Source organism: Aethalodelphis obliquidens, unplaced genomic scaffold (genome assembly GCF_003676395.1).
Source record: "Aethalodelphis obliquidens isolate GAN/ISIS:26980383/991018 unplaced genomic scaffold, ASM367639v1 scaffold30, whole genome shotgun sequence".
NCBI lineage: Eukaryota > Metazoa > Chordata > Mammalia > Artiodactyla > Delphinidae > Aethalodelphis > Aethalodelphis obliquidens.
Window position 1 is genome coordinate 6,235,301 of NW_020837974.1, and position 22,842 is coordinate 6,258,142.

The following is a 22,842-nucleotide window of genomic DNA, read 5'->3' on the forward strand; positions in this document are numbered from 1 at the left end:
TAGGAAGTGGGTCAAAAAGGATCTTGCTGTGATTGATGTCATAGAGTATTCTGCCTATGTTTTCCTCTAAGAGTTTGATAGTGTCTGGCCTTACATTTAGGTCTTTAATCCATTTTGAGTTTATTTTTGTGTATAGTGTTAGGGAGTGTTCTAATTTCATTCTTTTACATGTAGCTGTCCAGTTTTCCCAGCACCACCTATTGAAGAGGCTGTCTTTTCTCCATTGTATATCCTTGCCTCCTTTGTCATAGATTAGTTGACCATAGGTGCGTGGGTTTATCTCTGGGCTTTCTATCCTGTTCCATTGATCTATATTTCTGTTTTTGTGCCAGTACCATACCGACTTGATTACTGTAGCTTTGTAGTATAGTCTGAAGTCAGGGAGCCTGATTCTTCCAGCTCCGTTTTTCATTCTCAAGATTGCTTTGGCTGTTTGGGGTCTTTTGTATTTCCATACAAATTGTGAAAATTTTCGTTCTAGTTCTGTGAAGAATGCCATTGGTAGTTTGATAGGGATTGCATTGAATCTGTAGATTGCTTTGGGTAGTATAGTCATTTTCACAATGTTGATTCTACTAATCCAAGAACATGGTATACCTCTCCATCTGTTTGTATCATCTTTAATTTCTTTCATCAGTGTCTTATAGTTTTCTGCATACAGGTCTTTTGTCTCCTTAGGTAGGTTTATTCCTAGGTATTTTATTCTTTTTGTTGCAATGGTAAACAGGAGTGTTTCCTTAATTTCTCTTTCAGATTTTTCATCATTAGTGTATAGGAATGCAAGAGATTTCTGTTCATTAATTTTGTATCCTGCTACTTTACCAAATTCATTGACTGCCTATAGTAGTTTTCTGATAAAGTCTTTAGGATTGTCTATTTATAGTATCATGTCATCTGCAAATGGTGACAGCTTTACTTCTTCTTTTCCGATTTGGACTCTTTTTATTTCTTTTTCTTCTCTGATTGCTGTGGCTAAAACTTTGAAAACTATGTTGAATAATAGTGCTGAGAGTGGCAACCTTGTCTTGTTCCTGATCTTAGTGGAAATGGTTTCAGTTTTTCACCATTGAGAATGATGTTGGCTGTGGGTTTGTCATGTATGGCCTTGATTATGTTGAGGTAAGTTCCCTCTATGCCTACCTTCTGGAGGGTTTTTATCATAAATGGATGTTGAATTTTGTCAAAAGCTTTTTCTGCATCTATTGAGATGATCATATGGTTTTTATCCTTCAATTTGTTAATATGGTGTATCACATTGATTGATTTGCATATACTGAAGAATCCTTGCATCCCTGAGATAAACCCCACTTGATCATGATGTATGATCTTTTTAATGTGCTGTTGGATTCTGTTTGCTAGTATTTTGTTGAGCATTTTTGCATCTATGTGCATCAGTGATATTGGCCTATAGTTTTCTTTCTTTGTGACATCTTTGTCTGGTTTTGGTATCAGGGTGATGGTGGCCTTGTAGAATGAGTTTGGGAGTGAACCCCCCCTCTGCTATATTTTGGAAGAGTTTGAGAAGGATAGGTGTTAGCTCTTCTCTAAATGTTTGATAGAATTCATCTGTGAAGCCATCTGGTCCTGGGCTTTTATTTGTTGGAAGATTTTTAATCACAGTCTCAATTTCAGTGCTTGTGATTGGTATGTTTATATTTTCTATTTCTTCCTGGTTCAGTCTCGGAAAGTTGTGCTTTTCTAAGAATTTGTCCATTTCTTCCAGGTTGTCCATTTTATTGGCATAGAGTTGCTTGTAGTAATCTCTCATGATCCTTTGTATTTCTGCACTGTCAGTTGTTACTTCTCCTTTTTCATTTCTAATTCTATTGATTTGAGTCTTCTCCCTTTTTTTCTTGATGAGTCTGGCTAATGGTTTATCAATTTTGTTTATCTTCTCAAAGAACCAGCTTTTAGTTTGTTTTTTTTTTTTTTAAAGAAGATGTTGGGGGTAGGAGGTTTTTTTTTAGTAATTTATTTATTTATTTTTGCTGTGTTGGGTCTTCGTTTCTGTGCGAGGGCTTTCTCTAGTTGTGGCAAGCGGGGACCACTCTTCATCGCGGTGCATGGGCCTCTCACTATTGCGGCCTCTCTTGTTGCGGAGCGTAGGCTCCAGACGTGCAGGCTCAGTAGTTGTGACTCACGGGCCTAGCTGCTCCGCGGCATATGATATCCTCCCAGACCAGGGCTCGAACCCGTGTCCCCTGTATTAGCAGGCAGATTCTCAACCACTACGCCACCAGGGAAGCCCCAGCTTTTAGTTTTATTGCTCTTTGCTATTGTTTCCTTCAGCTCTTTTTCATTTATTTCTGATCTGATCTTTATGATTTCTTTCCTTCTGCTAACTTTGGGGTTTTTTTGTTCTTCTTTCTCTAATTGCTTTAGGTGTAAGATTAGGTTGTTTATTTGAGATTTTTCTTGTTTCTTGAGGTAGGCTTGTATAGCTGTAAACTTCCCTCTTAGAACTACTTTTGCTGCATCCCATAGGTTTTGGGTCGTCGTGTTTTCATTTTCATTTGTTTCTAGGTATTTTTTGATTTCCTCTTTGATTTCTTCTGTGATCTCTTGGTTATTAAGTAGTGTATTGTTTAGCCTCCATGTGTTTGTATTTTTTACAGATTTTTTTCCTGTAATTGATATATAGTCTCATAGTGTTGTGGTCAGAAAAGATACTTGATACAATTTCAATTTTCTTAAATTTACCAAGGCTTGATTTGTGACCCAAGATATGATCTATCCTGGAGAATGTTCCATGAGCACTTGAGAAGAATGTGTATTCTGTTGTTTTTGGATGGAATGTCCTATAAATATCAATTCAGTATGTCTTGTTTAATGTATCATTTAAAGCTTGTTTATTTTCATTTTGGATGATCTGTCCATTGGTAAAAGTGGGTGTTAGAGTCCCCTACTCTGATTGTGTTACTGTCGATTTCCCCTTTTATGGCTGTTAGCATTTGCCTTATGTATTGAGGTGCTCCTATGTTGGGTGCATAAATATTTACAATTGTTATATCTTCCTCTTGGATTGATCCCTTGATCATTATGTAGTGTCCTTCTTTGTCTCTTATTATAGTCTTTATTTTAAAGTCTATTTTGTCTAATGTGAGAATTGCTACTCCAGCTTTCTTTTGATTTCCATTTCCATGGAATATCTTTTTCCATCCCCTCACTTTCAGTCTGTATGTGTCCCTAGGTCTGAAATGGGTCCCTTGTAGACAGCATATATATGGTTCTTGTTTTTGTATCCATTCAGCCAGTCTATGTCTTTTGGTTGGAGCATTTAATCCATTTACATTTAAGGTAATTATCAATATGTATGTTCCTATTACTATTTTCTTAATTGTTTTGGGTTTGTTATTGTAGGTCTTTTCCTTCTCTTGTGTTTCCTGCCTGGAGAAGTTCCTTTAGCATTTGTTGTAAAGCTGGTTTTGTGGTGCTGAATTCTCTTAGCTTTTGCTTGTCTGTAAAGCTTTTAATTTCTCCATCGAATGTGAATGAGATCCTTGCTGGGTAGAGTAATCTTGGTTGTAGGTTTTTCCCTTTCATCACTTTAAATATGTCTGCCACTCCCTTCTGGTTTGTAGAGTTTCTGCTGAAAGATCAACTGTTAACCTTATGGGGATTCCCTTGTATGTTATTTGTTGTGTTTCCCTTCCTGCTTTTAATATTTTTTCTTTGTATTTAATATTTGATAGTTTGATTAATTTATGTCTTGGCGTGTTTCTCCTTGGATTTATCCTATATGGGACTCTCTGTGCTTCCTGGACTTGATTAAGTATTTCCTTTCCCATATTAGGGAAGTTTTCAACTATAATCTCTTCAAATATTTTCTCAGTCCCTTTCTTTTTCTCTTCTTCTTCTGGGACCCCTATAATTCGAATGTTGGTGTGTTTAATGTTGTCCCAGAGGTCTCTGAGACTGTCCTCAATTCTTTTCATTCTTTTTTCTTTATTCTGCTCTGCAGTAGTTATTTCCACTATTTTATCTTCCAGGTCACTTATCCGTTCTTCTGCCTCAGTTATTCTGCTATTGATTCCTTCTAGAGAATTTTTAATTTCTTTTATTGTGTTGTTCATCATTGTTTGTTTGCTCTTTAGGTCTTCCAGGTCCTTGTTAAACATTTCTTGTATTTTCTCCATTCTATTTCCAAGATTTTGTATCGTCTTTACTGTCATTACTCGAATTATTTTTCAGGTAGACTGCCTATTTCCTCTTCATTTGTTTGGTCTGGTGGGTTTTTGCCTTGCTCCTTCATCTACTGTGTGTTTCTCTGTCTTCTCATTTTGCTTATCTTACTGTGTTTGGAGTCCCCTTTTGCAGGCTGCAGGTTCATAGTTCCCATTGTTTTTGGTGTCTACCCCCAGTGGCTAAGGTTGGTTCAGTGGGTTGTGTAGGCTTCCTGGTGGAGGGGACTAGTGCCTGTGTTCTGGTGGATGAGGCTGGATCTTGTCTTTCTGGTGAGCAGGACTGCATCTGGTGGTGTGTTTTGGGGTGTCTGTGACCTTATTATGATTTTAGGCAGCCTCTCTGCTAATGGGTGGGGTTGTGTTCCTGTCTTGCTAGTTGTTTGGCATAGGGTGTCCAGTGCTGTAGCTTGCTGGTCGTTGAGTGGAGCTGGGTCTTAGCATTGAGATGGAGATCTCTGGGAGAGCTTTCACCATTTGATATTACGTGGAGCCGGGAGGTCTCTGGTGGACCAGTGTCCTGAACTCGGCCCTCCCACCTCAGAGGCACAGGCCTGACACCTGGCCGGAGCACCAAGACCCTGTTAGCCACACGGAATTATCAAGATAGTGGTCACTGGCAAGTGAAACCACAAGAGAAGAGTCCCGTGCTATGCCTGGTCCTGCTGAGCAATTTTCAGACTTCAGCTCATTCTGGCAAGAGGGCAACTGGGTCAGTGAGGCAGGGTGGGGTCCGTTAGGCGGGCGGCCTGAAGGGCCCGGTCGAAGCCCTCGGGGAAGACCAACGGCGGCCCAGACCCTGGCCTCCTGCAGCTGTGGCCTCTTTGGGGTCTCCTTCCCGGCGTCAACTTGCTCTCAGTCCTGCCTTACCCTGAGCTTCTTCACTAGGCGAGCGCTCCCTGAGGTGATGCACAGAAAGCGCGGGCCTAGCTGAAGCGCGAGAGCCTTCAGGGTGGAGCCTTCAGGGTGGAGCCACCTGAAATGCTTTCAGTGTACCTGTATGTGCACATTCCCTGCTTAACAACCGTCAACCCATGTCTCTGTCCCATCCACATGCCACTGCTGCCCTTCTCCATCTTATTTTAAGTCACATTGTCTGTAAATCTTACAAAATGTTTTGCAAAATAGGGCCTCTTTAAAATATACATAACTGCAACGCCATTATCACTTTCCCCAAATATACATTTTTTCCTTGACATATTCAAATATCGAGGAGTCAAATTTGAATAGAACAGAGGTCTAACCATCAAGGAATTCATGGCTAGTGGAACAGATAGACAAGGATGTCAGTGATCATTCTGGAGTAGTCATATGCCCATGTACATATTCTGACCTAAGCATCCCCTGTGTGGGGGAGAGAAAGACAGAGAGCCAGAGAATGACACAAGGGAACTGGAAGGGAAAGGAGAGGAAAACAATTGAAAAATAACAATTTAAATACTCAGAGACGTTTCTCTAGCTTCCTTCCCCCATGAGCATGTGACCAACATAAGTGTGCGTGGAGATGGGAACCCATGTTTCCTTCAGCCAGTCTCATTTCCTAACTGCGATTCAGAATGTGAACATCTCACCACCCTGAATGTAATTTTAGTGTTTAAAGATAAATTTTCTTTAAACAGCATTTATCTCACCTCCTCAACAGGACTGAAAGCTCCTGTAGAGTCAGGGGAATGGGAAGGATCCATTGTCACACAAAATAACCACAGCTGGATTCAATGACTAGACCACACAGGTATCTCTTACGCTACTGGTCCAAGAGTTAAGTTTAAACCTCAGGTCTGGAGCTCTTGTGGTTTTTCTGTTTCATTAACTTGTTTCATCTACTTTTATGGTTACAGGTTCAGTAAGAAGAACAAGGAGAGCATAAATCCTTATACATACATGCCTTTTGGAATTGGACCCCGAAACTGCATTGGCATGAGATTTGCTATCATGAACATGAAACTTGCTCTCGTCAGAATCCTGCAGCACTTCTCCTTCAAACCTTGTAAAGAAACACAGGTCAGTAGTTAATTTTCTGCATGAATAACATTTTATTGGGAGTTCTTTTTTTTAACTGATGGGTCTCTATATATCTAAGCATGTTATCAGTTCAAAGAATAATTTATTCTGTTAGCCAGAGAATCTGTTTGGAGCCATCTGAAATCTTTAATTGTCAATATCCAGGGAGGGCTAAGTCTGTGGCCCACATTCAAGTCCACTGGAATGAAGGGAAGTGTGTGCACAGTCATGAGAGCACACACTGCAAAGTCATGGCTCTTCAGTGATGCTCTTCTCCACCGGAACTTACAGAAGCTCTCCTGGCAGTGGTTCTCAGCCTCTGCTTGTATAATGAAATTGATGGGGAGCTTTAAAAAAAGCCCTGATGCCTAAGTCATCTCAGACTTTCTAAAATAATTCACCTGGAGTGTGGCATTCAAAGCGGCCCCACTGATTCTCCTGTGCAGCCACAGTGAGAACCCCTGATGGAAAGCATTTCTGCCAGATGTGAAGGACTCCCACAGCCCCCTCACCTTCCAGGGGTCCTGCTGCCATCAAGATGGGCTCCCTTTACATTCTAATAATAACTCTATGTGTGCTCTTCCCCACCCCCATTCTATTCTTCCCCCTTCAAGTTCTAGTTCAATCCCAAGCCCCTCCATGAAGCCTTCCCCACCCAGTCCAAAGCCCACTCTCTCCTCTGCTCTGTTATCAGTTACCACAGGCTGGCATCATGGATCCTACCACCTAACTTAACACTTTGCCGTGGAACCATCCAGTTTGGTTCTTATGTTTTCTTTGCCCCTAAGAATACCCTTAACTCTAGCTCCTCATTTTATTTCTTTAATAAACTCCCAATGCTGCCTTGCAGTCATCCGGTAAATGCTTGCAGAGTGACTTTCAGTTGAGTTAGAGTTCTGGAACACAAATTATGTTCAGTTTGAACTTTTAAAATGTAAAAAAAATGACATGTAAGTACATGCTTAGTGTGTGTGTGTCTATTTGTCTGCAGGGGAAATATATGTATGTCATATGAAATTTTAAAATACAAAGTGTTACATGTATAGAAAGATCTGGAATCTCTCCTCTGAGGAGCACAAAGAACAGTTGCCATTGTTCATTCATCTCAAGCATGGCCCTGTAATAAGGCTTATTTCTAGGAGTCAAACATTTAACCAGCAGCTCCTCCCCTTGGGTAGGCTTTCTCAGGGAAGAGGACGATAGAGACGGTTTCCATTTTACTTGTGGGAGTCTGTGTGTCCGTCCTGTAGGTGTGTACAGACAGGGGACTCAGCCCTGAGAGGAATGGGGCCTCTGGCACACCTGGGAAGGGCAGGTGCTCCCTGAAGCTCCACCCAGCCATCCACAGGCTGGGGCTTCTCCCTCCACGACAATTTGCTTGCCCTTCAGTCAACTGAGATTAGAAGGTCACTGTTGGTTCCCCCAACTCTGAAAGGGGCTAAAGGTGAGAAAGGGGCTAAAAGTACTGGAACAAACACTGTGGTCATCAGAAGTTCACCATTTGCACTACACTTGGAGCCAGGAGGTGTTAAGAAACAGACATAATGCTTCACAACGACCTCTTCCCATCATGAAACTGGGTGGATTCTACTGGGAGAGGTGATTGGACGCTTTAGAAGTTGAGGAATGTGCTTACAATTAAAATTGTAATACCTATTCAGGATTACCTTGTAAGTTCCAACATACACAAAATTACCTCTATATCCTTTTCCGAGAAATTTGCCATAATGCCTAAGAATCTGTTATGTTTTTAAAACTCAGTATTTTTGCTTAAAATTTAAATCAATAAAGAACACAGGCCAACCTGATTTTGTATCAAGCCTGGTACAGAATAGGTGCTCAATAGATATTTTGCTGAATGAATGATGGATGAATTTTTTCACCATCCCTCTTAACACAGCTTATAGAATAAATATAAAGAATCAAAGATAGGTAGGGAAAATTGAATGAAGGTGTGCAAAAGGTACAAACTTCCAGTTATAAATAAGTACTAGGGCTATAATGCAAAACATGATGACTATTGTTAATATTTCTGTATGGTATAAGAGAGTAGGTCCTAAGAGTTCTCACAAAGGGAAAATAATATTTATTTTTTTCCTTTCCTATCTATATGGGATGATGAATGTTAACAAAACTGTGGTAATAATTTTGTGATATATGTAAGTCAAATCATTTTGCTGTACACCTTAGATTTATGCACTGCTGTAAGTCAACTATATTGTAATAAAAATGGAAGTTAAATTCTGATAGGACATGAAAAGGGAATACCGTGAACAACTGTATTCCCATATGTTTTATAATATACGTTAAATAGACCAATTCTCTGAAGACACAAACTATTAACATTCAATCAAGAAAATATAGACATCCTGGCTGTCCCTATATCTGTCCCTCTATCTATCAAACATACTGAATCGGTAGTTTAAAAAAATCAAATATACATGATGCTAAAAGTAGCTTTTACATGTTTGTAAAGCATTATTGTCCATAATGTATCTCGTCTACTTTGCTTTTTTTTGTTGGTGGGGCTCCATTAATCGGTTCTCATGTGTTTGTTTAAATGTTGCAGATCCCCCTGAAATTGTTCACTGTAGGACTTACGCAGTTGGAAAAACCTGTTGTTCTAAAGGTTGTGTCAAGAGATGCGACCGTAAGTGGAGCCTGACTTTCTCGAAGGACATGGGCTTTGATCTTCAAGGAAGCTGTATCCAGGAACACCTGAGACTTTACTTACTTTGTGATAAAACTATTAAATGAAGATAGGCTTCACCTACTGCCCTTGATGGACAGTTAGGTATTCTGCCCAATCATTTAGCTTTCTCATTGTCTGTGTGGAGTGTTATATATTGCGTCATTAAAGGAGGTGACAAGTAAGTGCCGGATACTCAACTTCATGGGCTCTCCTAGGACCATCTCCATCCACTTCCTGATGGTAGTTAGTACCATCTACTCCTCCTGAGCACTGATCAGAATGAAAATTTCTCAACAAACTCTAATGAAAATAAGAATGATTGTGGTGACTGAAGTAGTGACATTTATGTCACAGATTTTATTTTGAATATTCTAAATTAAATATTACATTGAGCAAGTCAATAAACATCTCTTTACAAAAGTATAATCTGATGCCTTTGTGCACATTAGGGGGAATGTATACAGCAGAATCAGAGAGACTCAGGGACTAAATGCTTTTGACCATCACAATCCCTGGTGGGTGGGGCCTTTTAAAAACTCCAGGTTGACATATTAAGTAGGTAAGAGTTCACTGACTGTGACTTTTCCCAGTGCTTAGAAAACTGCCTTTTAAATCTACCTTTATAGTTTAAATCTACCTTTTTTGGAGCACATATGTTTTGTTTCTTTTTTAAAATTAATTAATTAATTAATTAATTAATTTAGTTTTGGTTGCGTTCGATCTTCTTTGCTGTGCGTGGGCTTTCTCTAGTAGTGGCGAGCGGGGGCTACTCTTCACTGCAGTGCGCAGGCTTCTCATTGCGTTGGCTTCTCTTGTTGCAGAGCACGGGTTTAGGTGAATGGGCTTCAGTAGCTGCAGAACGCGGCCTCAGTAGTTGCAGAATGCAGGCTCAGTAGTTGTGGCTCGTGGGCTCTAGAGCGCAGGCTCAGTAGTTGTGGCGCACGGGCTTAGTTGCTCCATGTCATCTGGGATCTTCCCGGACCCAGGGCTTGAACCCGTGTCCCCTGCATTGGCAGGCGGGTTCTTAACCACTGCGCCACCAGGTAAGTCCCGGAGCACGTATGTTTTCATACCTCTTTGTATTCCATCCTCGATTCCCAACTGTCTTAATGCAATGAACATGGAATAAAGGTGGCTGATTGGTCAGTTGATTGGGCAGAAAGGCTACAAGCACTGGTCAGTTTCATTTGGTATCAGAAGGGTACAGGGCTCTTCCTTTCCCTTTTCTGCCCCTTCTCTCCCTTTTCCTTCCCCTGCCTTGCCCTCCTGGATAATCCAGCCCTAAACCAGTAAGTGGGACACAGAACGTGGGCAGCCTCACACTGCAGGGCAGGAGCAGAGAAGGGGGCACAGTGACTCCAAGTCAGAGACAAAGTAGGGAATAGAGGGTGTCCACAGGGATGGCAGCCCGGCATGGCTGTGGGAACCCAAAATACCCACTCATAGGGGTGGCCTGTAACAGCAGCCAGAGACTAACTAGGGTGTGGAGAACCCAAGTAGGGTAAGGGGAGGGGGCATCGTGAGTGGAAAGGGATGGATCATGGATTTGGGTACATAAAGGAGGGGTGATCAAGTAAGTAAATATATAAAGGATGGTGGAAGGCAGAATTCTCACTGTTGGAGAAGAGAGTCACTGATTCAGAGAGGGAGAAAACCAGAATAAACCCCGTGGAGTCAGCGATTGAAACTGAATATATCAGTGTAAATCCATGCTTTTCTTTTTTAACTTTTTATTTTATATTGGAGTATAGCTGATCAACAATGTTGTGAGGGCTTCCCTGGTCATGCAGTGGTTAAGAATCCGCCTGCCAATGCAGGGGACATGGGTTCGAGCCCTGGTCTGGGAAGATCCCACATGCACAGGGCAACTAAGCCTGTGCACCACAACTACTGAGCCTGAGCTCTAGAGCCCGCAAGCCACAACTACTGAAGCCCGCGCACCTAGACCCCGTGCTCTGCAACAAGAGAAGCCACCACAGTGAGAAGCCCACACACGGCAACAAAGAGTAGCCCCCGCTCGCCACAACTAGAGAAAGCCCACACAGCAACGAAGACCCAACGCAGCCAAAAATAAATAATAATAATTAAGTCAATAAATATATAAAAACAAAACAAAGCAAAACAAAACAATGTTGTGATAGTTTCAGGTGCACAGCAAAGGGACTCAACCATATATATAATGTATCCATTCTCCCCCAAACTGCCCTCCCATCCAGGCTGCCACATGACAGTGAGCAGAGTTTCCTGTGCTATACAGTAGGTCATTGTTTGTTATCCATTTTAAACATAGCAGTGCATACATGTCAATCCCAAACTCCCTGACTATCCCCCCGCCCTGTAATGATAAGCTTGTTCTCTAAGTCTGTGAGTCTGTTTCTGTTTTGTAAATAGGTTCATTTGTATCATTTCTTTTTAGAGTCTGCTTATAAGGGTTATCATACGATATTTCTCTTTCTCTGTCTGACTTACTTCACTCAGTATGACAATCTCTAGGTCCATCCATGTTGCTGCAAATGGCATTATTTCATTCTTTTTAATGACTGAGTAATATTCCGTTGTATATATGTACCACATCTTTTTTATCCATTCCTCTGTCGATGGAAATAGGTTGCTTCCATGTCCTGGCTATTGTAAATAGTGATGCAGTGAGCACTGGGGTGTATGTATCCTTTTGGGCCATGTTTTTCTCCAGATATATGCCTAGAAGTGGGATTGCAGGGTCATATTAAATCCATGCTTTTCTATGTAGGTAGATGATAGCAGACTGGATGATATAGACAGATAGATAGATAGATAGGTAGATAAATAGATGATAGATAGACAGATGATAGATAGACAGATGACAGAGAGTTACAGATATAGATAGATAGGTATGTGTGTGTGTTTGTGTAGCTACAAAAACACATGACACCTACTGCTTTCCACTGATACAGTGTAGAAACAATAACACCCTAATAGCAATGAGCATACCTTGTGCCCAGATCTTGGATTATAAGTATCATTTCCCACTGAAAGGAATTGGGCTCCTTAGAGAAATGGCTGATTCCAGGGCTGGGAAAGTACATGACGACGATGGACCGTCTTGGGCTAGAAAGCAAGGAACTGTAAACATTGAGGGGGATGTGTCCAAAGGACCCAGAAGCCAGCCTGAGGGGCTTCCACTGCCCAAATCAGAGACCATTTGAGCATTATAATAAATAAGGATAGTAAGAGCTGTTAAGCCATTCAAGAAAATAGGAAAACATGAGTACATACAGATATATGTAAATGAATTAATGGATAAATTGCAATTTGACGAGGAAACTTACATAGCTTCAAAGTAGTGCTGCTCAGAATACCCATTCATTGTAGAGCAGAAGGGGTAACTTCAGAGTGGAGGAACCTGGCAGACAGCCCTTTCCTCATCAGAGAGCAGCATCAGGGATGGGACGACTTGATCGTGCTCTGTCTTGTTTTTTTTCTAAGGAGGTAGCACTACACTGTGACCGTGACCATGACCGAGGAGTGGCTCTGAAGCTGGAGCCCCTGAGTTTAAAATCCCAGGACCGTCCGTCCAGGACTGAGTCTAGACTAATCAGTGGTTTTGGGCAAATCAGACAGGCCCGTCCATTCCTTGCATTGCTTGGCCCACAGAGTTTGGGCTGAATTTCAGTGCTTCTATGCCCCTCCGCTGAATGCCACTGTGCACACATGAGCTCGGGCTCAGCCACTGTCTTGGGTCTGGTTCCGTAAAAGCAGGGCCTGAGGGCTCTGGCACAAATAGTTTACTGAGAGAGTGATCTCAGGGGAAGGGAATGAGGGGAATCTGGGTGGGCAAGGGGAAAAGCTGGGTGAAGATGTGCTCTCTGTGGAGTTTGATTCCACAGGAAGCCTGAAAGAGATTTGTAATACAGAGTAGATCCCACTTGGAGGCACAGGCCAGCCTTTTGTACCCCATCATAGACTGGTCTTCTTATCCCCCAGGAGGCACAGGCTCCCAGGTGAAGTGGCTTCAGTTTGGCCCCGGGAGATTCTCTAGAGAGCAGGGCAGCCTTTAATCAGTAGCAGCCGATACTCCCAGTAACTGGGGGAGGAACGTGCAGCTCAGGGTGAGGGATCTGGTAACTGCCTGGAAGTCCTGGCTGAATTTCATGAATACACCGTGTCTGTAAGGAGGGAATGAACTCTCTTGATTCTTCTTGTTTGTTTATTTTTTCCCTTGGGATCTGTCTTTGCTCGGCCAGCAATGGACTCAAGTTTGGAAACTTTTCAGAAACAATTTTTGCCCCAGGGTAGGAGGAGGAGAGTGGGAGGGACATCACCCCAGGGGACTTTGAGGTCCTACAGAGGTGGGGTGAAGTGGCGCTGGAGGTCCTGCTCTGGGCCCTGAGCTCACACAGCTGGACAGACACCCCCAGCCCCAGTTAGAATCCAGGAAATAATGTCCTGAACATTTATGACTCAGTGTCGCCACACACAGCAGGTGGTAAGAGGAGCCATTTAAACATTAAACATTAAACAAGGAGGAAAGAAATGAAGAGTTCACGTTCAGCAAACCCAACATTTTAATGATTTTTCACTACAGCTTCAGCTCATGTCTCCTCCTCTTGCTGTCAGAAGATACATTCCATAATTTGTGATTACGCTATAATTCTTGTCCTTATTAGCACTAGTTGAACAGTTTATGAGCTCATAAGAGTGAACATTTCTAGAGGGTCTGCTGAGGGTCAGGTATCTGATGGACAAGGTCACATGTTCTCTTCACTCAAAGCCACCAGGAGGCCGACTTGCAGATCAGGCCCCAAAACCTTCAGGTCAGGGACCAGAGTCTGGTCTGATCTGGGCTCCTTGAGGAGGGAAAGACATAATTATGAATGCTCATTTTATAGATTGGGCAACTGAGGTTGAGAGGCTTTAAATAACTCACCCAGCGCCTGATATCAGCCACATTTTGTGGATCCCTGCTAGCCAGCTGTCTACACAACAGGAGCACAGATGTCCCTGGAGTCCATAGGAAGCTAAGGGACCTCCTGGGGCAGGTTCCCATCCATACCTTTTCCTCCCCGCTTTCCCCCTCATTCCCTGGCAAATTCGTACAGATTCTTAACCATTTGGACGTTTTGATTTTGTGGTTCCAAAAAGTCAAAATGTCAGAAATGTTACTGCATTACAGCCACTAGGATGGCTATAAAAAATAATGTAAAAAGCAAGTGTTGGTGAGAATGTGTAGAAATTGGACAGCTCATTCATTGCTGGTGGGGTTGTAAAGTGGTGCGACAATCATGGAAAATGTTTGGCCACTCCTCAGCAAGGAAAGCATAGAATTACCACATGACCCAGCAGCTGCACTCCTGGGGAGATGACAGGATTGGAAACAGTTTCTCAAAACCAGTACATGTATCTTCATGTTCGTTGCCGCACTATCCACAAAAGCAAAAGGTTGGAAACAAGGAAAATCCATGGATGAATGGATAAATAAATGGTTGTATATGTTGTATACAATATGATGAAACAAACTTATTTTTAAGGCAAGACAAGAAAAAAAGTTTTCATACATTAAATTCCCTGTCTGGGGGCTTCCCTGGTGGTGCAGTGGTTGAGAGTCCGCCTGCTGATGCAGGAGACACGGGTTCGTGCCCCGGTACGGGAGGATCCCACATGCCGCGGAGCGGCTGGGCCCGTGAGCCATGGCCGCTGAGCCTGTGCGTCCGGAGCCTGTGCTCCGCAACGGGAGAGGCCACAACAGTGAGGGGCCCGCGTACCGCAAAAAAAAAAAAAAAAAAATTCCCTCTCTGCCGGGACCTCCCTGGTGGTCCAGTGGTTAAGACTTTGCCTTCCAATGTAGGGGGTGTGGGTTGGATCCCTGCTGGGGAGCTAAGATCCCACATGCCTCGAGGCTAAAAAACCGAAACAGAAAACAGAAGCAGTATTGTAACAAATTCAATAAAGACTTTAAAAGCGGTCCACATCAAAAGAAAAAAAATCTTAAAAAAAAACAAATTCCCTCTCTGCGATTTGGGCCACGCTCCCCCTTTAGAGTGCATTGTGCATGTGCATTAACCAGACCTCCTTAGAAGACACAGGAATGCCTGCTTCATCGTCAAGAGCAATTTTCTCTGGTGCCAGCAAGATAACTCCTTAGAGATAACAATCCTTTGAGTCTTGTAAGGGGTTGCAACGTGCAGATCTGGCTTGTGTAAATTGTCAGTATGTCATTTGATGTATAACCCCTTTTTTTTTTTTTTTTTTTTTTTTTTTTGCGGTACGCGGGCCTCCCACTGCTGTGGCCTCTCCTGTTGCGGAGCACAGGCTCCGGACGCGCAGGCTCAGCGGCCATGGCTCACGGGCCCAGCCGCTCCGTGGCATGTGGGATCTTCCCGGACCGGGGCACGAACCTGTGTCCCCTGCATCGGCAGGCGGACTCTCAACCACTGCGCCACCAGGGAAGCCCTGTTGTATAACCTTTTGACTCAAAAACTTACGTAACTGTGCTTTGACCTCTAATGGTTGGAACGGTCCTCAAAGCTTTCTGAAAGATTGTCTCCCAGGTTATAATCCTCAGATTGGCTCGAATAAAATTTTCTATTTCTTTCTTAGATTGACTATTTTTTTTTTAAGGGAACTTTTAATTTTTATTTATTTATTTATTTGTTTATTTTTGGCTGCATTGGGTCTTCCTTCCTGCACTGGTGTTCTTTAGTTGCAGTGAGCAGGGGCTACTCTTCCTTGCAGTGTGCAGGCTTCTCATTGCGGTGGCTTCTCTTGTTGTGGAGCACGGGCTCTAGAGCGCAGGCTCAGTAGTTGTGGCGCATGGGCTTAGTTGCTCTGTGGCATGTGGGATCTTCCAGACCAGGGCTCAAACCCATGTCCCCTGCATCGGCAGGCGGATTCTTAACACTGCACCACCAGGGAAGCCCTAGATTGACTGTTAATTAATTTTTTCATAAATAGAATAGTATTCATCCATCAAAGGAGTGAAGTACTGATGCATGGTGCAAGAGGGATGAACCTTGAAACGTGAATGAAAGAATCCAGACACAAAAGGCCACATATTACATGAATCCATTTATATGAAACATCTAGAATGTACATTGGTGGTTATCAGGGCCTGGGAAGAGGAGAGTGGAGGGTATGTGCTTAATGGGCACAAATTTTATTTTGGTGTAATGGAAATATTTTGGAACTAGATAGTGGTGTAGGTAGCACAACATTGTGCATGTGCTAAATGACACTGAGTTGTTCACTTTAAAATGGTTAATTTTGTGCCATGAGTTTTACCTCAGTTAAAATTTTCAAATCCCGGGACTGTACCCTATCAAGTACAAGACAGGTCACTATGGTGCCTGCAAAGCCCAATAGCTCTTTCCAGAGGCCTTGCACGCTCTCCAGCCCCCTGTTGACCAGACCAGGGTGAGACATTGACCCTAGAAGCAGAGGATCCCTGTCTTGGCCTGGGATCTGATCACTCCTTTATTAGCAGTAAGAAAGTTGGCTTGATTTAGACCCTGTCTTTTTCAACCAAGAAATGAGAAGCATACTCAACAATGATAATGATGGTAAGGTGGGCCACTCTCACATCCTGAAATGCCCTCTCCCCTTCTCTCCTTCTGGCCAAATGCATGAGGAGATGGGATCAAGACAAGTCTGAAGAAGCCACTCTTGGCCAGATGAAGAAGCGTCTTCAGATACTACCCTGAGGCACTTAGATTTTATCTTGGGGATGATGGGAGTGTTTGTAGGGCTTTGAACCACAGAGGAATGTTACAAGATCTGTGTTTTACCAGACTTTGTCGGGTGGCTTAAGAAGGGAATTCCCTGGATGAGGCCAGCACAGAGTCAAGCAAAACTTGTTAGGAAGTTACTGCAGCGATGAGGAGAGACCAATGCTTTTCCTTTCTTTTCCAACATGCCTCAAGACCCTCGTTTTTTCCCTTCATCTTATACTTCCTGTTTCGTTCATTCCTTTCCATATGGTTGTCCGATATTTGCCTCTGTTCTCTGATTCCTCTTTTACTCCTTTTCATCACTTTTTACTTTCTGCTCTCCTGGAAACCCAAATGATTCTGATTGTGACATGTCTGAACCATTTGCTACATCCTCGAACTGCTGACACCAAAAGTGCAGTGAATACCCAACTTAGTAACGGGTAGAAGGATGTGCATATCGTTTTTGTAGTCACAACCAGCTGTGCAGCATTTGGAACAAGAGTGGAAGCACGATGGGATGTGTGGCAGGAAATAGTTATCCCATGGGAAGATGACATAACCTGCAAAGTTATTTCAGGAGGCCCCTTGAATCTAAGCGAACAAGCCATAGGCACAATTTAGAATCGCAAGATCTGGCTCTGTGATCTGGATTCATGGTTTAATTGCTTGGGCAGGACTTTTCTCCACCCTGAGCTTCTATTTCCACATCTGTCAAGGGGGAATTAAATAATCCCAATACTGCTTATCTCACAGAGTCTTCACGACGATCAATTAAGAGAGACATGAAAGAACTTTATACGGTGTACAGGGTGGTAGAGATGTTAGTGGCTAGTTTATCAGGAAAGAGACCCTCCAGGATGGAGTAGAAAGTGAGCAGCCCTGAGGATGTCCTCCTCTTCTTCCCTTTGCTGTGAAGTCTATGGAGGTTCTTCTGCTTCGGGGCATGGGGGAGGGGCTTTCTCTATGGTGCAATGTGTGTGGGTCTGAAAAAATATTCTCCTACCTCACCCCAGCTCTCATCGATGGGCTTGAAAGGGGACATCACCTTGTCTCTGGTTTGGGGCAGAGCACTGGTCACCACCGTCTTGGAAGATCCGGGTTTTAGTGATAGGCTCCCATTAAATTCTTGGGCAAGGCTGAGCCTGGTTTAATTTAAGGCCTTGGGCTCTGAAGCTAGATAATCTAAATTTGAATCCCAACTCTGTGAGTAATTAGTGATGCATCCTTGAGTGGTCATGTCACCCTTCTGTGTCCCAGCTTGCTCATTTGTAAAAGAGAGATCATAACAACACCTACCTCATGGGCTTGTGGCGGGGTTGGGGGGGGGGACTGAATCACTTAATGAAGGCTGAGTACTTACAACACGCAAGAGGGAAGAGATATGGGAACATATGTATATGTATAACTGATTCACTTTGTTATAAAGCAGAAACTAACACACCATTGTAAAGCAATTATACCCCAATAAAGATGTTAAAAAATAAAAATTTAAAAAAAAAAGAATTGTTAGCTTTCCTTGCCTGAGGTTAGGTCTTGCTCTATGCGTGGGTGTGGTGTGTGTGTGTGTCTGTGTGTGTGTGTGTGTGTGTGTGTGTGTGTGTGTGTGTGTGTGGTGTATGCCCCTCTCTGCAGCCCCAGTTGAGAAACCACTCTAGAATTTAGAGCTCAAGACCTAAATGGTTGGTTGTCTTCTCCCAGGTCCATCCTATTCCATCTTGGCTCTCCATCTTGCCCTCAAGAACCCTTGGTTCCTGACTGGGCTGGGGGACTTGGAGACCCTCAATGACCTATAAGGGAAGAAGAATAATGGAGGGAATGTTTAGAAAATCCTCCACAGACACAGAGGCTGAGAGAGGCAGGCAGTGAAGGGACCACGTGGTTGAAATAAGTTCCTTTTAGATGAATTCTGGTCAATTTCCATCACGGACAGATGAGGAACAGACCCAGGGATGCCCAAGGTCACACACTCCCAATGCGTCAAGTCCTGCTTATTCTGTTGCCTTCATATCTTTCAAGGAGGACAGAGTTTAAGGAAAGAAAGAAAAGTCAACTATATCAATGGTAAGGGAGCTTAAGTAAGGGGTTCTTCTACTTCATAATACATGTCCTGATATGTAACTCAATACTTATTTGAGAAGTTATTTGTTTATGTCTCTCTCCCCTTTAAGTGTAGGCTTCATGAGAGCAAAGATTTTGACTTTTTTATTATCAGGGTTTGGCACGTGGCCTGAACACAGCAGGCATGGATCCCAAGCAACATACAGTGACACTGGGGTGAGGTGCCCACCTCCTCTAAGGCCAGGACAGAATGTCCTGTCACTATCTCCCCACCCTTGATACTAGGAGACCCTGAAAAGTTGTCTACTCACCTCCCCAAGCCACCAAAACTTAGCTATCACCTGTTACCCTGAAATGACATGCTCAATGCCATTGCCCTACTGAGAAGAATGAGGGCGTGGGAGCAGAGATATAATACAAACACAAAATCTTGCTTTCATTGTTTGTACACTCCAGGTTGTGACCTGTGAAATTTGAGTCTAACACACAAATCACTCCAGAGCAACACTGCCTCCCCATATGGTGGGCAATTCTTTCAGCCAGTGGACATCAGGACAGGCTTCCCAGAAGAGGAGCCACCTAGGCAAACAATATAAAAGGACAGGAATAGCAGACTGACAGTGCCTCTTGCATCACTGAGTCCCTGACACCCTGTTCACCTATTAGTGAGCTAACGCCTCCCTGAGTGTTATTTGATTTTCAACTCCAGCTCATTGCTAAGGACTGAGAAGATAAGCCATTTATAGTTGATGAAGACACTGTTTCTGAAACTTGTATAATTAGTTTACCTTGGCTGTACTATAACTACCTATTTGTCTCTGTCTTCAACCTGAATACTGTCTGGATTTTAGTCATATTTGTGCCCTAGGCATTGAGAAAAGAGCTTTGAAAGTACATGACGAGCCCATTAGTACACAAACGACTAGATGAGAGACATGGGGTGTGGGGTGATCTTCAGGCACACATGTCTTCCTTCACAATCTTAGTCTATACGTCGCTTCCTGTTAGGTCTTCCTGGCTGTGAATGAAGGGGCACAAAGATCATGCCTTCTATTATTTCCCCTTGCAGAGCAAGGCTATTTGTATTGGTTAGGACGTGGTACTGGCTACATTTTATTCCCAGGAAATGACTATCCTATCGCCATTGGGATAGATTCCAACCAGCTGGACCGGCCCTGCGGTGAATAGGGCAGGTGATGGTCATATAAGGCTTAGTGAGAAAATCATCATAGCCAAGTGTGTGTTTTGGAGGAAGATGAAATCATATAGTTTCTATAAATGGTTTTGTTCTCAAGAAGAATAAGAAAGGCTGTGAGTTTAGTTGAGTGAATTAAGTTGTCAGTAGTTATCAGACAACACCCCAATCATCCCATGTGGGGTGTATTTTATGTTCCTCTCAGTTGGGAACATAGAGAGGTGGATCCTACACACAAGACCCTTAGTGTCCTCATGACCTGCACCTGTCTTTATTCCTGGTGAGGTGAGATAGAGTCCTTGGTTCTGGAGACCCGTGGGGGAGCTCCTGGGCAGGGGTAGCCATGGAGATAGGAGCCAGATTGTAACCAAGTTGCTGCTGCAGCCTCGGGTCTCACTATTTCCCATAGTGACCCTTATCACGAAACAGCAAACATTGCATACTGGCATTTCAGTGCAGAAGACTTGCCAATCTATCTTCATGTTAGCTTACATATGACAGGTTGTTATCAACAGCTGTTGGGAAGCCACCTGCAGTCACTAAGCCACAGTCTCTACATCTGTAACCTGGGGCTGTAACATGACCCTACTTAACAGTGCCCAGAGAAGGTACCAAAAGGGGGCAGAAATGTATCAGACTTTCTGGGACTTTCTATCCTACTTTTCCTGGGGATCATCTTCCAGTTTCCCAGGCCTGTCCTTTGTTGGTATTCAGGCTTGCAGCCACTTCCCTCCTTCACTACCTCTCTGTAGGGCTCCATTCTTTTTTCAGAGATTCCAGAGGTATGCCACATACTAAGCATGGTTGTGTGTCTCACTCCCTCCACTTGGAAGCTGCTCTCAAGGAAAGAGACTGTATGGCTTCTAGCCCACACCCCAGCACAATACCTGCACCTGACATTCACCCACTTGACCTTGAATCAACGCACGAATGAATAGATGTATTCATGCATTTTACTTACCAGTGGCAGCTATGGATTTTAACAGGTGTCTCCTGGAGAAAGTCTGAACCCAAAGATGACAAACTATGATGGTAGAAATTTCATGCTGCATGACAAGTCCCCAAGGAAACAAAAGAAGGCAGGTGATATAGTTGGGACTTACTGTATTTTACCAATGAGACATCCACCCTCTCAGGCTGTTGTCCAGGAGCCCTGGGGACTTTCAAGTCAGAGGGAGGGAAAGAGTTGGTGAAAGGTGGGTATCACTTTCTGCAGAAGGACTTAAAGTGAGAAAGGATAAAGAGAGAAGGAAGTGCACAAGCACAGCTTAAATGTCTTGTGTTTCTGTTGAGTTTAAGAATCTTTGAGATTTTGTTTTTTACGTAATTCATGGTTTTCCAGGCCAAGCAATCCCAGGACCTGGGTCAGAATAATAACAGTGAGGCCATGTAATTTCCAGACCCTCAATCCTCAGGTTTCTCTCATAAGGAATGGGGTGTGGGCTCACAGATGACACTGACCTCTAATGTAAGCCTCCTCCTTGCCAGGTCCTCATACCCATTATAAATTCCCTACTTGTCAAAAAGCAGGAAGCCATCTGCTCTGACCCCACTTTGCCCCATAGAAAAACCTCATACCATCTTTCTGGAGTCCTGTGTACTGTGTGTGCCACAACACTGGTGGATAAAGAGGTGGGGCCCGCTTGGCTATCAGGCTGTTTCTCCTCTTTACACCCATTGATCTTGGACTTGCAGCTTCTCCAGAGATAGGGGGCCATTCTTTGGCCTAGAATCTGTCTAACTTGCTGTCTAATGCAGGACTCTCTGAGGGCAGGACAGGAATCAGCCTGAATCCATACTCCTTAGTGCGCCATCACCATCCCCTCCATATCCTGTCTCGCCCTCAGGAGCCTTCTTGTCAATAGAATCCTGAAGGATCATCCTGAATGTGCAGGGATGGTGGCCGAGGTGCAGCCAGGCTCTCTTGTTGTATTAATAATCCAGGAAGATGGTGTGGTCACCAAAGAGCCACTTGAAAAGGACATAGAGTGGCCCAGTGATCTTACCTCCACCAGCTCAAGTCCACCAAACTTTCTCATTCCCACTTGGCAGAACGCACTGTCTTGGTTCCAGGGACATGATGGTGACGAATACCCAGACTGTGCACAAGCTCTCAATCTGGTGGGGGAACTAGGTAAGGAATCCAACAATGGTGATGGACATATTAGAACTGTGTGCTGAGGACAGAAGTTCGCCAGAGGAAGAAGAGGTTATATCTGTTCAAGGAAGTTGGTTTGGAAAGTCTCTAAAACAGTGGGTTCTGTCTGAGCTGGGATTTGAAGGATGAACAGGAGACTTAGAGAGGAAACAAGGACATTTCTAGGCAGAGGAAACTGCATGGGTAAAGATCTGTAGACCTAGCTTGTTGGAAGAATTTCAGGTATTTTAAAGTGTGGGCAGTTATGGGGCCAAGGGTAGTTTAGAGGAGATATGGTCAGTGGCTTTATGTGAGTTTCTGTAATAGTTGGGCTTACTGATAACGCTGAGTTGATATTGAATTGTCACAGATACCAACTCAAGGGACGTCAAACTGGAGTGTCCCTGATGCTTTGCCAACCATCAAGGCAGGGAGGGCTCATGCAGGTGGAGCACAGGTGGCCCTTCTACTGGCTGCAGCTCCAGCTCCACCCCCTTCCCAGAACATAAACCTTCCAGCCTCACTGAATCTCCACTGGCCAGGAAGGGAAACTCCACACTCAAAGGCCTGCAAAGAATAGCACACACAGCTGAAAGGAAACTCAGAGGAGGGAAACTCAGAGGAAAGTGGCCATGGACCCAATCTCAAGCTTTTCCACGGAAACCTGGGTTCTCCTGGCTACCATCCTGGTGCTTCTCTATATGTGAGTAACTGTCCAGGCTTGTCTCCTCTGTGATCTTGGACTTGGGGTGCTAATCAGGTCTCCCTTTCCTTGCCTGTTTTGAAGATCCAAGTTAATGGACCAGAAGTTGCTAAAGCTTTGGGTACTACCAAAAAAAAAACTTTTCCCCTTTCTACCTAGAATGAGAATCTCCAAATCATGGAAGAGTCAA

The 22,842-nt window shown here is 43.5% G+C and overlaps 2 protein-coding genes across 2 annotated transcripts in view; both read left to right on the forward strand.

The window, feature by feature from the left end:
- The window catches only part of LOC113630304 (cytochrome P450 3A29-like), a 78,041-nt gene extending 68,744 nt beyond the window's left edge, over positions 1 to 9,297 (forward strand). The window contains exons 11-12 of the mRNA XM_027125503.1: positions 5,905 to 6,182; positions 8,752 to 9,297. Of these exons, the coding sequence (XP_026981304.1) occupies positions 5,905 to 6,182; positions 8,752 to 8,847 (374 nt within the window). The 3' untranslated portion in view covers positions 8,848 to 9,297. The remainder of the gene's footprint in view (positions 1 to 5,904; positions 6,183 to 8,751) is intronic.
- A 13,284-nt stretch (positions 9,298 to 22,581) lies between these two features.
- LOC113630463 (cytochrome P450 3A29-like) overlaps positions 22,582 to 22,842 on the forward strand; it is a 29,102-nt gene continuing 28,841 nt past the window's right edge. The window contains exon 1 of the mRNA XM_027125890.1: positions 22,582 to 22,652. Within this exon, the coding sequence (XP_026981691.1) occupies positions 22,582 to 22,652 (71 nt within the window). The remainder of the gene's footprint in view (positions 22,653 to 22,842) is intronic.